At 44.5% G+C, this 14455-nt stretch overlaps 1 protein-coding gene across 3 annotated transcripts in view; it reads left to right on the top strand.

The window, feature by feature from the left end:
• The first annotated feature begins 369 nt into the window (after positions 1-369).
• Positions 370-14455, top strand: part of NKAIN3 (sodium/potassium transporting ATPase interacting 3) — a 223112-nt gene continuing 209026 nt past the window's right edge. The window contains exon 1 of one of the 3 annotated variants that reach the window (XM_077352311.1): positions 370-796. In XM_077352311.1, the coding sequence (XP_077208426.1) occupies positions 743-796 (54 nt within the window). In that variant the 5' untranslated portion in view covers positions 370-742. The remainder of the gene's footprint in view (positions 797-14455) is intronic. The other 2 variants (XM_077352309.1, XM_077352310.1) reach the window with 2 other exon arrangements.

Genomic DNA, 14455 nt, shown 5'->3' with positions numbered 1-14455 from the left:
CGCAGGTGCCCAATGCAGCCGCTGCTCGGGGCCAGCTCCGCTCTGGCGCCTCTGCCCCCACAGCCACGCGCCGCCCCGGAGTTCAGCCCAATCGCCCCTCGACTCCAGAAGCCTTTCCGGCCCGCCCCACCGCGGCTGCCTTCGCGCCCTCTCAGCCTCCAACAATAGCCCCGCCTGGCCCCACCCTGGAGTAGGAATCGCTGCGTTCGCCAGCTGCCCCCGCCCGCCCGCCCGGGGCGCTGCCTCCGCGCCTTGCGGTCCCTCCCGCGCCTGGGCACCTGCCTGCCATTCCCAGCCTCCCCCCCCCCCACTCGCCGCTGTCCCCGCGCAGCCACTCACAGCTCCCCTCTCTCGTCCCCCCCCCCCCCCCCGACAATGCCGACTCCCCCCAGCCCGCTCTTCACCATTCATAAGTCCCATTCATAGGTTCTTCTCGGCGAGACACGCGCGCCGGCCGCCCCGCCCCTCCCGGCCCCACGCCCACCCTCCGCCCGAGCCCTCCCCGAGCCCAGGGGCGCAGGCGGGTGGGCGGTGGAGGCATCGCACGGCGTCCCGCCTGCCCTCCGCGTCGCCTTCGTTCGCCGGGGCCGGGGACCCTCTAACAAAGGGAAAGGAAGGGAAGGGCTGGTCGGCGAGCGCACGAGGCGAGGGGGCGGCCGGCCGGCAACGGGGTCTGTCCGGATGCGGCGGGCGGCTGCTTGAGCGAGGCGGCCAAGGCAGAAGGCAACGCGGCGCTTCCACCATGGGCTGCTGCACCGGCCGCTGCACTCTGATCTTTCTCTGCACGCTGCAGTTGGTGAGTCGGTGCCCTTTGCGGAGTGCCCCGCTGCCAAGTCCCCCTCCCGCCCCCCGATGATCTGCCACACGCCGGAGCCCTGCTCCTGCCCCTTGCCCCCTGGCACCCCTTGGGCATTGTCAACTCTTCTGCAGTTGTGCCTCCCTCGCTGCCTCGCACAACCTCCGCGGCATGGGCACAGTGCTCTCCGGGAGCCGAGGGTCTGCCTCTCTTGCCGCTTAGGCATGGCCATGGGCCCCTGGGCACAGGTTATCGCTGGCAGGGGGAAGGCTGCTGGCAACCTGTCACCTTTACTTTGTCTGTTGTGGGAAAGCCCCCATCTCCTGGAGAGCAGCTGCAGAAGAGGAAGGGGGACAGAGACACTCCCACCCCAGAGGGTCCAGGGGATTCTCCAGCGGACTGAGGCTGGGTTTTGTCACAGCTCCCTACAGTTTAATCCCCCAGTAGGGAGCGCCTTTAGCAGCTGGCGTTGCTTTAGCCTTGGAGATCCAAAAACGGGAGGATCTCTAGGGACCCCTCCCCCTTTGACTAACCAGTGTGTGGAGCACAGGCTTAGCTGTAAGAAATAATAGAACCAGAAAAGTCACTGCATGTTTCCCATGAAAACAGTGTCGTCTTTCATGCTTAGAGCAAGGACATGCTAGGTTCTTATTTGGATTAAAGTTGTGAATATGGGTGTATTCAAATATAAAACTCATTGCATCTGATACAAAGTGTGCTCTTGTTATGAATATTGTGTGCTCCCAGGGAATAGAAGGGCCTGGAGTAAGGACTGGTTCTCCTTTTTGGTTTCTTGTGCCTGATTGACAGTTCTCTATGTCTGCCAGTTCTCTTGGACTTTGAAGGTAGACTTCTGGGTTTTAGTTCAAGGCAGCATAAAGTGTCTTGTGGTGTGAGGAGATGTTTCCTGGGCATCCCTCAGTGTGCTAAAATCAGATATTTAAATTTTATGCTGTTCTGTGGAAAAACCTCTCTTATTCTTATTGTCTCTGCTTGACAGCTGGGTGTCATAACTGCTTCATGATCAATATGAGGTCAAAGTGTTCAGACAGTACTGAGGGTCTGATAATGAGAGTAATGCATGCCTTTTAAAAATGAGTTCAGGATTACACGGTGAAATCTTAATTTCTTTTCCTGCCAGACTTGCATTTTAGAGTATAGAGTTTAAAAATGGCATTTTTGAGCACATTGGTTGGAACTCTGCTCTTTATTTCCCAGTCATTGAGAGTCACTGACTTGTTTCCATCAAATGGCAAGATTGAGGGGGCGGGGCGGGTGAGGACACTGAATTGGGGAGAAAAGGAAAAGCAAGCTGCCTTTCTGGGTACCTCCTTGGAGGGAAAACGTGTTTTTTTGTTCTAAGTCAATCTTCATTGTGCCTACAGGGCTAAATGGTTGTGGTGTTGTCGGTTGCCAGATCGCTCTTGAATAAATACATATGTGTGTTTGCCTCATTTTATTTCTACTTATTGTGTTTTCATTGTTTACTGTAGTTAGCTTAATTGCTTCCATGAAAACAATTGTTGGAGAATTTAATTCCTGACAGGAATTATAAAACACTGTTCCTTCAGGAATCTGTTATTATTTGTTTAGTTCATTTATACCCTACCTCTCTCCCTAACCTGCCTTACTCATTGAGACCAAAGGGGGATTATGCACAGCATTAAAACAATACAGGACAGTCAAACAGCTCAGTATATCTAATAAGCAGTGCAATAGATCAGGATTACAAAAGATTAGAGACAGTGCAAAAAAGTATCAGACATTTAGACTATTATTGTCATAGCGTGAGTTGTGATTTGATTTACCTGTAGGTTCAGAGATAAAAAGTGGGGGACAAGGTTCAAGGTTTAATCTTAGAGATAATTGGGATTAAATTGGCCAAAAAAAAAAAAAAAAAAGCAGTGGCTGAACTGTTTAGGGGAGGTATACCAAAATGTAACATAAGACAGGTGACATCTCTCAAGGGCATGAAATAAAGGTATGGTGTGTTCACTCGCCCTTAGAAACTTTTCCAACATGACCTTTTATAATGTATTCTTATGAGTTGAATTGAAGTGTTTCTTCTGTCAAAGGAAAGAGAGACCTGGATTTTACATTATGCATTTTCTGATTCTTACTGTTTAGGATTATTTTTACAATTGCATTCATGAACTTTGATTTGAGAGATTGACTAGTCAGAACCACAGAAGACCTGCTTTGAAGTTTAGCTCAGGGGTAATATAACATGAAATTTAACAGTAAATTAGTGCTGGTGTATACTTGTAGTTTCTGAGCTTCTACTCCTTGGCTATTTTGTATCGCAACTCTTAAAATTAGCAAGATGTTACCAGTGATAAACCTAAAAAGCTGGTGATAAAGTCCTAGCCTCAGCATGGCTTGCAAGTACGTTTACAGCCACTGCTGGTAGTAGGGTGGCCAACTCCTGGAGATTTGAGGGTTGAGCCTGGAGAGGACAAGGACCTTGTTGGGATACAGTGCACAGCTGTCCCAGCTCCAAAGGTGGTGCTTCATATGTGGGTACAAGTATCTGATCACCAAAGAACCAGCAATATGATTTCACTTGATAATCTGGCAAATGGATTCATAGTTGCTTGGTCTTTCTGTTCATATGTGTTGTGGTTTGTTACAGGAAGACTGGAAAACCATAAATATGTTAGGAACTACTATTTGACAGCATAAACCAGTAATTTGTGTTTAATTATTAGATTGTTTTAGCTTCCTCTTCAGGTATCAGTTGGCAGAATGATAAACTGAGCATAAAAATGTGATAAGGTAGTCTGTTGAAGAACATGTGGGAAGTTTGTGCTTTCCATTGAATAAAAACTTTCTTGCCCACTGATTTTTACCTGGCTGAAGATGTCTCTACTAATTACACCATTCAGTTCCAGTTTTATTCATCTCACTCGTATACCAGGGAGAACAAAGAGTGACACAGGCCTAAAGGTTATGGTGGAAGTATTTACTATTCTGTTAGATTTTTTGGTAGCTGTAAAGACTGTAAGTAGTATTGAATGTGAATGGCCCCCATAATATGTAGAAGGTTGCATATTAAATGCTTCAGAAACATACAGTATTTTATAACAGGTCCATCAAATGATCAAACAGCTTTCAAATCTGATACTAACAAAATTTCACTCTGTTATAATAATATACTTGCATTGTTTTATAGCCCACTGTCGAATTTCACATCATTTTAGTGACTGATAAATTCCAATCAAGACTAATGCTCTTGGAGGGATGTGCTTTCCTTAAAAAACAAAAACAAAAACAAAAACAGTAGTACCCATATGTTCTGGGACTAAAATCTAATCTAGTAGTCACCAACTGCAAAAAAGCCCTAGGTATTTCCGGAGAGGAAAGTACTTGTGGTGTTGAATTGATGCTTGCTGAAATAGTCACCACTGCGTTGGGGATCTGTGCAGCCCAGTTTCATGAGCATAAAACACTTCTTCCCTAATGCCATACACAGATATGAGTAGTATTTATCTCATCACTGACTTTGGAAAATCACCAAACTACATGGTAACAAAATACAGATCATTTTCTTTACTATTCTGCTTTGATGCCAGAAGCAAATGATATTCATGAGTGAATGATTTATTGGTGTTTGAGGAAAGAAAGCCCTGTTCTACCAGGAAATCATCAGAACTTTGAAAAAAAGTTGCCACCTAATCCTGTGCAAGTTTGCTTTAGAAACAAGTCCCACTGAGTTGAGTGGCACTTGGTTCTAAGAAGTGTGCTTAATGTTGTTGTTTTAGGACAGAATTGGGTATTTGCTGAATATGTGACCATTGCCCAAAACAGCAACCATGCAATTACTTATTTCTCCCATGGTTATGGTTCAGTGTTGAGCATTTGCTTTGTATGAAGAAGGTTCAAGCCCTGGCTTTTCCAGAAGAAGAAGAGTTGGTTCTTATAAGCTGCTTTTCCCTACCCGAAGGAGGCTCAAGGCGGTTTACAGTCGCCTTCCCATTCCTCTCCCCACAACAGACACCCTGTGAGGTGGGTGAGGCTGAGAGAGCCCTGATATCACTGCCCGGTCAGAACAGTTTTATCAGTGCCGTGGCGAGCCCAAGGTCACCCAGCTGGTTGCATGTGGGGGAGCGCAGATTCGAACCTGGCATGCAAGATTAGAAGTCTGCACTCCTAACCACTACACCAAACTGGCTCCAATTAAAAGAATTGGGTAACAGGTGATGTAAAAACCTCTGTCTGAGACGCTGGAGAGCTGCAGATACAGCAAGCAGTACTGACCTTGTTGGCCCAACAGACTGAATTGGTATAAGGCAGCTTCATGTATTCAAGTTATAAGCAACGTTATATATAAAGACAGAGGGAGGGTTCTGCGTAGTTGCTCTTTTTTTGTGCCAGTATTGTATTTAGTGTAATAGCAGTTTAATCTCTTATGCTAAAAAGTATGCTTCTCTAATTTATATATTTATTCATTCACATTTATACACTGCTCTCCCCGAAGGCTCAGGGTGGTTCACCTAGAACTGAGAACTGTACAAGAAACTGTACATATAAATAACTATAACAATTAATATTACTAACTGATAATAACAGGGTAACAGTACAACATTAAACAATAATAATACAAACAAGCCCAGGAGCATAATGCCTTGATGGATTTCTGGGGGCGAGGGCGGCAGGGATCCTGCAGATGTTGCCGGTTGTGCCTGGCCTCAGCCAAATGCCTGGCAGAAAAGCTCCCTTTTGCAGGCCCTGCAGAACTCTATTAGTGCCGTCAGGGTCCTGATCGCCTCTGGGAGCTCATTCCACCAGGTGGGGGCCAGGACAGAGAAGGCTCTGGCCCTGGTCGAGGCCAGACGGACTTCTTTAGGGCCAGGGACCATTAGCTGGTTGGTGGCGGTGGAGCGTAGAGCCCTTTGGGGGGCATAGGAAGGGAGGCGGTCCCTCATGTACACTGGGCCCTGATCGTGTATGGCCTTGAAGGTAATTACCAGAACCTTTAACCTGATCCAGAATTCAACTGGCAACTATTGCAGTTAATGGAGAATGGGCCGGGTGTGGGATCTCCACGGTGTTGTTGTGAGGATCCTGGCCACTGTGTTTTGGACCAGTTGTAATTTCTGGGTCAAAGCTAAGGACAGGCCTGCGTAGAGCAAGTTACAGAAATCCAGTCCAGAAGTGACCGTTGCATGGATCACTGTGGCTAGGTGGCCAGGTGCTAGTAGCTTGGCTTGGCAGAGATGGTAAAATGCCAGTCATGCTACCTTTGCGATCTGGGCTTCCATTGTGAGGGAAGCATCCAGGATCATGCCCAGGTTCCTGGCAGAATGAGCCATAGAGAGCTGCACACCATCCAGTGTGGGCAGGCGCGCTTCCTCACATGGGCCCTTCTTACCCAGCCACAGGACCTCCGCCTTTGAAGGACTGAGCTTCAGACGACTCTGCTTGAGCCATCTCGTCACAGCTTCTGGGGAGAGTCAGGGTGGCAATCCATCAGGAGGAATCGCAGGTCTTTTAAAGCATGGAAAAGGGGATTGGCTGCCTGGCTTGATTGACAGGCAGAAGAGTGTCGCGTATAGACCATGTTGCTCTCTTCCACCATTTCAAGCAGTCATGTGGAGCGAGAAAAGCACAATGGGAGTAGAGAAGAGCGAGACAGGAAAATGGTGAGGAGAGGCCGGGAGGTGTGATTATATTTAGTGTTATGCCATTCTGCTGGCATAACACTATTTTTAATGATGTGCGGAAATGCCCCCAGTTTTGAATTCTCTCTGCGGTGTAAGCTTCTTGGGTGACCTTGGGCCACGCATACCCTCTCAGCGTAATCTACCTAGCAGGGTTATTGTGAGAACAAAATGGAGGAGAGGAGAACAATGTTAGTTACTTTGACCCTCATTATAGAGAAAGGTGAGGTATAAATGAAGTAAAGAAATAGATAGGAGAAGCAGCAGCAGCAGAAGAGTTGGTTCTTAAATGCCACTTTTCTCAAAGGAGTCTCAAAGAGGCCTACAATCGCCTTCCCTTTCCTCTCCCCACAACAGACACCCTGTGGGGTAGGTGAGGCTTGGACAGAATAACGTTATCAGTGCTGTGGCGAGCCCAAGGTCACCCAGCTGGCTGCATGCGGAGGAGGAGCAGGGAATCAAACCCAGCTCACCAGATTAGAAGTTGGTGTTCCTAACCACTAAACAAAGCTGATAGGTGGTTGACCATTTTCTTTAAAGTCAGAGTTAGCAGTTGTAGATTGTATCATATGGTTTTGTGCCAATTGCAGCTCCATGGATAAATGGGTGTTTCAGAAATGGGCTTTGTATGGAAGTCAGTGCTATAGAGGTTTCTCTGTAACTGAACATCTTTCACACCAAATTTAAGAAATTTTGTTTTCTTCTTGGGACATGCAATCTTGATCCCAATATAAATATCAAGGTATTTGGGAAGCCATCCAGATGAGGGGGGGGGGGAGAGGGAGCGCTTCCCAAAGGTCTGCAAAGGCCTTGCAGAGGGCCGGTGTGTGCTTTCCAGGTTTATTTATTTGTTATTTTTATTTGCTGCCCTATCTCTGGGGACTTGGGGTGGATTACCTTAGCTGGGTATAATTTGGGATTTTATATGTCTTTTTCCTTTTGATTGGGAGGCCAGCACATTTCTTATGTTGTTTTTAGGCCTCAACGGTCAGCCTGGTGGAATAATTCCTTCTTGCAATCCCTGTGGAACCAGAAGTGTGTTTCCCCGAAAACACCCTGGCTTTGATTGAGGCCAATTTAATCTCCTTGGAACCAGGGATGGTGAGCAAATTTTGCTTCCTAGTTCTCAGAATTCTCTGGGGGATGTAGAGAAAGAGGCTGTCCTGCAGGTATGATGGACCTAGACCGTTTAGGGTTTTAAAGGTAATGAACACAACCTTGAATCTGATTTTGTCTCCAATATGGAGCACTTTAAAACACTTTAATTTTGTTTGCGTATACCACCTTTTTAATCAACTTGCACCTTGTATAATCATTAGGATAAAATTACTGTCAAATTTGTGCCATTAATGGTTGTGATATGACCATTCATAATGGATTTACAGCTAATTTGCCGAACAAAGATCATTAGTCACTTGGATTTCTTATGGGCTTAGAATCCTGTGACTTTTAGTTCTTGGGGAATGATTGTGTGTGTATATCCCAGTATCTACTGCAAATTTACCATGGAAAACCATGCTCACCTCTGATATTATGCCACATACACATTCTGACAATATTATGTGTTTTATACTCACCTTCTTGCATGAGATGAGACATTTTGCTGATGTCCACTTCAGAGTTAACGGTTACAAATAGCAGATAAGTAGCTTTTCAACTGAATGATTGGAATTTAAAATGAAAACTTAAGTTTTGTTAGTACATTCCATATTGTTCAATTGGTAAAAAATATTAGGCTTCATGTATTGCATATATTTCAGTTTTCCCCAGAATTTAGGTTTTTTTCTCAAAAAACCTTTCCTGTTATTTCAACATGTCCTGAAATTTTTATGGGATGCCATATCATAGTATTTCAGTGTAGCGTGCAGTAGAAACTTAGCTTTAAGGCTATAATACATTTTACAAAATGTTTGTGTTTTGGTTCCACTGAACAAATGTCAGTTGATTAAGAATGTACTGAAAGGAGAGACTTCATGAATCCAGTTACATGAAAACCTGATAAATAGAGTAGATATTTGCCATGGGCAAACAATGACAAGACCATTGTATTAGATAAGAAGAATTTTCCTGTAGGTAGAAAAAAGAAATACAAACATTGATGTAAGGGGTGAATTGATTAATAGTACTGACAAATGTAATGATTACAGGAATTAGTCTGTTGTTTTAATTAAGGAAGCAGGTGCTCTGGTTCATTATGAACTCAGTTTCACAGAAGTAGATTAGTATTTTCATGGGAGTATTTCTTAGTGAAATGACCCGTCCACTCATTTCTTAAAATATTTTTCTTTTCATTGTTACTTGATCAATTATAGGTTTGTGTGACATTGTAATCGGCTTACTTAGCCCCAAGCTAGTAGGATCCTTCAAAGATGGAATGCACATTTGTACAGAGCCAAAAAGTTCATATTTTGAATAATTGTGAATAATTTAATACAGTGATAGATTTTATGTGAGATTGCACACATCAGAACCAGAGTTATCTGATTAGTTATTGAAACACATATTGTTGATAGCATGTTCCTTTGTTTGAACAGTTGTTGCATGGTGTGGTCAAGTTGTTTGTGGGTTTCATTTTAATGAAGCTGTCTGAAATATGTGTCTCATCTCAATAATAGTGGCCTCAGGGATTCATTTGCCACAATACAGTAAGTTATCTTAAAGTTATCTTTCTATTTGTTATTGATTGTACTTCATTTGTATCCTTCCTTTCTCTGGGTGAGGACCTAAAGTGGCTTGCATAGTCCTACAATTTCCATGCTTTCATTGTATCCTCACAAGAATTTCTGAGGTAGGTCAAACTGAGAATGTGTGATGGCCCAAAGTCACCGAGCAAACTTCTATGGTTAAATGGGTGTTATAAACTGAGTTTCCCTGATCCTAGTTTAATTACTACAACACACACCATATTACATTAGTAATCCAACTCCTCCTTATTTTGAGGGGTAGTTCATAGATAATGTGATCGCCCTTCCCTAACATCCCAAGTATTAATTTGCAGTGTACTATCTGGCAAGAAACGGCATTGGAATATATGACAATTGCATCTTAAGCACAAAAGTACATCGTCCGTTCCCAAACAGCAGACCTTGGGACAATAGGCTCTCCAAGAAAGGTGGTACAAATCCCATCAGTTTCAGTCTCTCCTTCCCCTCACATGGAACTCAGCTAGGTATTGCTAATAACTCACCCCACCTTAGTACTTTCCTGTTCATCAATCAAGTGGTCATCAAGAACCATTAACATCTTTAGTTCTTCTCTAGCACAGCAGTCACAGGTATTGTATACCACCTGGGAATGCATGAGTTCACTCTGATCATTGTTCCCACTCTGGTCAACCCATCACATTATTCCTAGATTCTTTGTGAAATACAGACAATTTCATCAACACATTGTTTTAGGGGCTATCGTGTCATCTATCGCGGTGGTCCCCAACCAGCGGGCCGCGGCTTGGTGCCAGGGCAGAGAAGGCCCTGGCACCAGGACGCGGCTCCCTCTCCCCACAGGGCCACGCCGGGCCGTGCATGTGTGTGTGCGCCATGCGCGATGCAAACGTGCATTCGTGGAACACCCGTGCATGCACGCATGCACGGCCGGGTTGCACATGCGCATTTGAGGCATGAGCAGCATTCCAGCGCATGCACGGCACTCCCATGCATGCGTGTTTGCAGTGTGCATGGCACAAACGCACATGCGTGACCCTGCTGCATGCATGCATGGCATGCGCAGCCGGGCAATTGCCCTCCCCACCACCACCGGTCCGCAGCCTGAAGAAGGTTGCAGACCACTGATCTATAGCCTGAGGCTACATTTTCCCCACAAATTAGACTACCCAATACTATTCTTTCTGTGTGTTCTGTGCCTCCTCACACCCTGACCTCCGTGCAGACCTGTTTCCTCTTCCCATGAAACACTGATTGTTTTGTTGTTTATTTGAAACTTTTCATGTCATGATAGGTAAATATTACCTCTCCCCACCAATGCTATCCTTTTTTACCCCTTGCTTTTGTGTGCTTGCACTTTAAATCCTTTTAAATAAAAACAACTTTCCACTTTACTTTTTACTGGTTTATTTAGAGTTTCTTAAAGAAATATCCTAGTATACATAGGTAGAGATCCTGTTGTTACCACCTCTTTCTAAACTAATTTCCCCAACTAAATTCAAATACCTCCAATTTGGGTAATAATTAGATTTCAAGTAGAATAGAACTACAATATGAAGATTTTCGGTGTTATCCGATTCGTCATCTGGCATTCTGAAAGCATTTTTGGACACACAACTGTACTATATAATTTCCAGGCTTGTCTGCTAACAGAAGACTCCAAATTATTGTTCTTCTGTATGACAATGAAGTTAATGAACCTAATGAAGAACTTAAAGGGAGGGTATGAAAAATTCACATGGAGTCTACAAAAGATTTTATCCAAAGAAGATTGGTTAGCTATTGTTGAAATTCATAACTGTTTTAATCTGTTGACTGCTATTTTCAGATTCTCATGAATCTTGATCAGATAAAGAACCTTGTAGACATGTGGCCAGGTTTCATGTTACCTTGAATTGCTTCTTAGCCTCTATCAGTTGGTTGTAGTGGTGGAACCCAATAGCAGCCACAGTGGTAGTGGAACCATTCCAAGTCTGGCCGTGGTGGCAATGGAGCCTGGCAGCCGCTGTAGGCCTAGTGGTGGAGTTTGGCAGCCCCTCCAAGCTGGGAGTAGTTCCCATACACCAGGGCTCCCAGGGAATCAAGCTAGATGGCAATGGGTGTGGGGAGACTTTTACATGCTCTCCACTTGTATTTGTGTAAAAGTAATGTTCTTTAATAGAGCAGGTGCAGTGTATACTGTATTACCTAAAGCCATAAAATACGTTAGGTTGTTGCCAGTTGATTCCGTAATTGCTACATAAAAGGAAATCACTTGCAAAACATAAAATCAGCTTTCCCAACAGATGTGTACCTTAAATAGTTTTTGAGCTTTGTTAAAACAACAGGTAGATTAAAAGCGGGAATGAAATTAAATACTAGCGACATTCTTATGTGAGTACATCCAAGCCAACCCAAAACTCCTCTGACTATCCCATTTTGAATTGTTCTATTCTCTTCTGTAACATTAACCTTATACACTGACATCAGCCCACAGTTTCTGTGCATTTGCTCGCAGGAGTCAATGATATGGAAGAGGAACCCACTGCTTTAGAAGTAAAATTCAGAGGAAAACAAATCCTAAGGCATCCTTATTATATTAAAATACTTTATGGGTGAGCCTTCTGATGAATTTTAGATGTAATCAGTGAAGTTTAAATTGTACCATTTTCAGGCAGGTAACAGAAAGTTTAGAATCATGTGCTTTTTCTGTCATATAAATTATAGTTCCCTAACAGAGTAGTGCTGGAGGCATTATCACAGTATTTAGTGTAATCTCTTTTTCTTTTTGCTTTTTTCTGTGTGTACAGTGAAATCTTTCTGAATTTCCTAAGAATCTATATATCTGTATCTATAAAGCCGGCTCAAGGTTGACTCAGCCTTCCATCCTTCCGAGGTCGGTAAAATGAGTACCCAGCTTGCTTGCTGGGGGGTAAACGGTAATGACTGGGGAAGGCACTGGCAAACCACCCCGTATTGAGTCTGCCATGAAAATGCTAGAGGACGTCACCCCAAGGGTCAGACATGACTCGGTGCTTGCACAGGGGATACCTTTACCTTTATAAAGAGTCCAAACCTACTACAAAAAAAATCAGAATCTCTAATATAGAGATATGAATTATCCATTTTTATTAGGAAGACTATGGTTACACAAAAGCTAATTGGAGGTGGTACTTAATTTTCCTATTGTTTTCTCTTCCTAAGGAAAGCCACTGCATTGTAAGTGCGTGAGTTTTCATATTTACTCATAAGCATGAAGGCAATTATTTTTCTTCTATTGGAGAAGACTTTTTATATTTTATTGCACTGGGCTGATATGTGATCTACATTCTACAGGATTCCTGAATACCTCTAATGTCACATAGACTTAGTATCACAGTCATTGTAATGCAGTGGGAAGATCAATGTGAGAGAGCAGCAATGGTGAAAACAATTTCAAAAGGTAGCTTTAATATTGTGTACTTAAAATAATAGTATAGGAGCAAAATTACTCCAGAGAATTGTACCCAAAGTCCAAGCTCATCAAATCTACATTAAAGGGGATTTAGAGGCTTACTACACCTAAACCTAGAATAGAGGTGATATACAGAGAAATGAGAGCTTCCTAGTATTAAGCACAGTTTATAATTATTCAACAAATTTAATTGTATTGCACAGTTGGGCCTTAAAAGCATTCAGGCAAGTTGTTAACCATATGGAACTTTGTTGTGTCAAATAATTATGTTTATAATCAGATTCAAATATTTTAAATGTTCACTATCCTGCTGAATACCTTGCATTCCACAACCTTTGTTGCTCATTCTCATTATATTTTCTCTCATTCCAATTTTTATTTAATACTTTGTTAGCTCATATTAAGCCATTTCTTCAGGTATGGACTTATTAGTAAAACTGAATATACATAAGACATTTCTGGTTTATCCACATTGAAAGTGGATTTCTGGTTTATCCATTCACATTGCTACATAAGCACACTGCTGCTAAGGGAAATTTGAAAAGGGCAAAAAGAAAATAATAAACTTTAAGCACAAAGTAACATTCCTGAAACATTACTTATCATTGATAACATTGTCCATCTCAGAAGTTCAGCATGCTCTAAATAATGTTTGTGGAGGGAACTATTTATTTTATTGTGAAAAGCACAGTGCATCTTGTTATTGTGCAAGAGACTAGGAAAAGCATAGTTTAGAGATACTTTGTCTTTCATTAGGCAAATGCCAGCATTAAAGTAAGGATCTGAGGCCAAGAGAGCTGTCCCTGAATTTACCTGGACTGATGGCTCTTGGGTGGATGCCACGGGTCATTCTGATGGCTGGAGCAATCACAACAAGAGCCAACTAGCCTAAGCACAGGGAGGCTTAGATGGGATGCTCCCCAGTATGGCTGCACCTATCTTTAAACCGCCCGTGGCGCCGGGCTAAATAAATGGTTAAGCGGCTCTAAGGCGGGATGTGTCCGTGATGAGGAAGGGTCCGGATTGGACCCTTCCTCAGGACAGACAATTGGAGGGACTAATCGGCAGGCGCTTTGCGCCTGCCGATTGGTCCCTCTGATTCCCAGCCCCAGCAACTGCGAGCTGCGCGCAGCGCGGCTCACAGTTGCTCCCGGCCTGATGCGGTGAGAGGTGCTTTGTGCCTCTCGCCGCCTCAGGCCGCCGCCCAAGGGAGCCCCCGGCAGTCGTGCGGAGCGCGGCTGCTGGGGGCTCCCTGCCCGGCGGCCTGACACAGCCGAAAGACCGCCGCCGAGGGCAGCCCACGCCGCATCAGGACGCCGCAGAAGAAACACTGCCGCCTGGGGCAGCCCCCCCGCCTCAGCCCGCCGCCGCTGCCGAAAGCCCGCCGCCCAGGGGAGGACCTGCTGCCCGACGGAGCCCCCGACGACAGTAAGTGCCTAGCTTCCGCTGTATTAATCATACAGCGGGCTTGATTACTAGTCATGCATAACAGGGAGGAGGGGGGGCTCTGCCACCAAGCTATGGATGCATTAAATCCCACAAATGAAGCTAGTGGTGTCCCCTTCCCTCTCAGGCCATCACGGGCCAGAGACATTGCCCTCTATAGTAGCAGAGAGATAAGGGTGCAGGTTTGGGCTGTGAATCTAATAATTTCTGTTACCCACAGCCAGCAAGACCACACCTCCTTTCATGGGGCTTTAAACAAATCCCAGGCTAACCCTGTTCACAGGAAATCCTCTAGAAGGCAGGAAGCAAGGTAGCCAAGGAGGATGGACCAGATCTCAGCATTTTAGTCAGAGGAGTTTAGTAGAACAATGGACACAGCCCCCCCCCCCGATCCTTTGTCTATGATCCACCATTAAAGAATGTGGAGGGCATGGCAGGCCTGGGCTCTGTCCCTTGGGAA

The sequence above is a fragment of the Paroedura picta genome, chromosome 9, assembly GCF_049243985.1.
Source record: "Paroedura picta isolate Pp20150507F chromosome 9, Ppicta_v3.0, whole genome shotgun sequence".
NCBI lineage: Eukaryota > Metazoa > Chordata > Lepidosauria > Squamata > Gekkonidae > Paroedura > Paroedura picta.
This window is presented reverse-complemented; position numbering and strand designations above follow the sequence as displayed.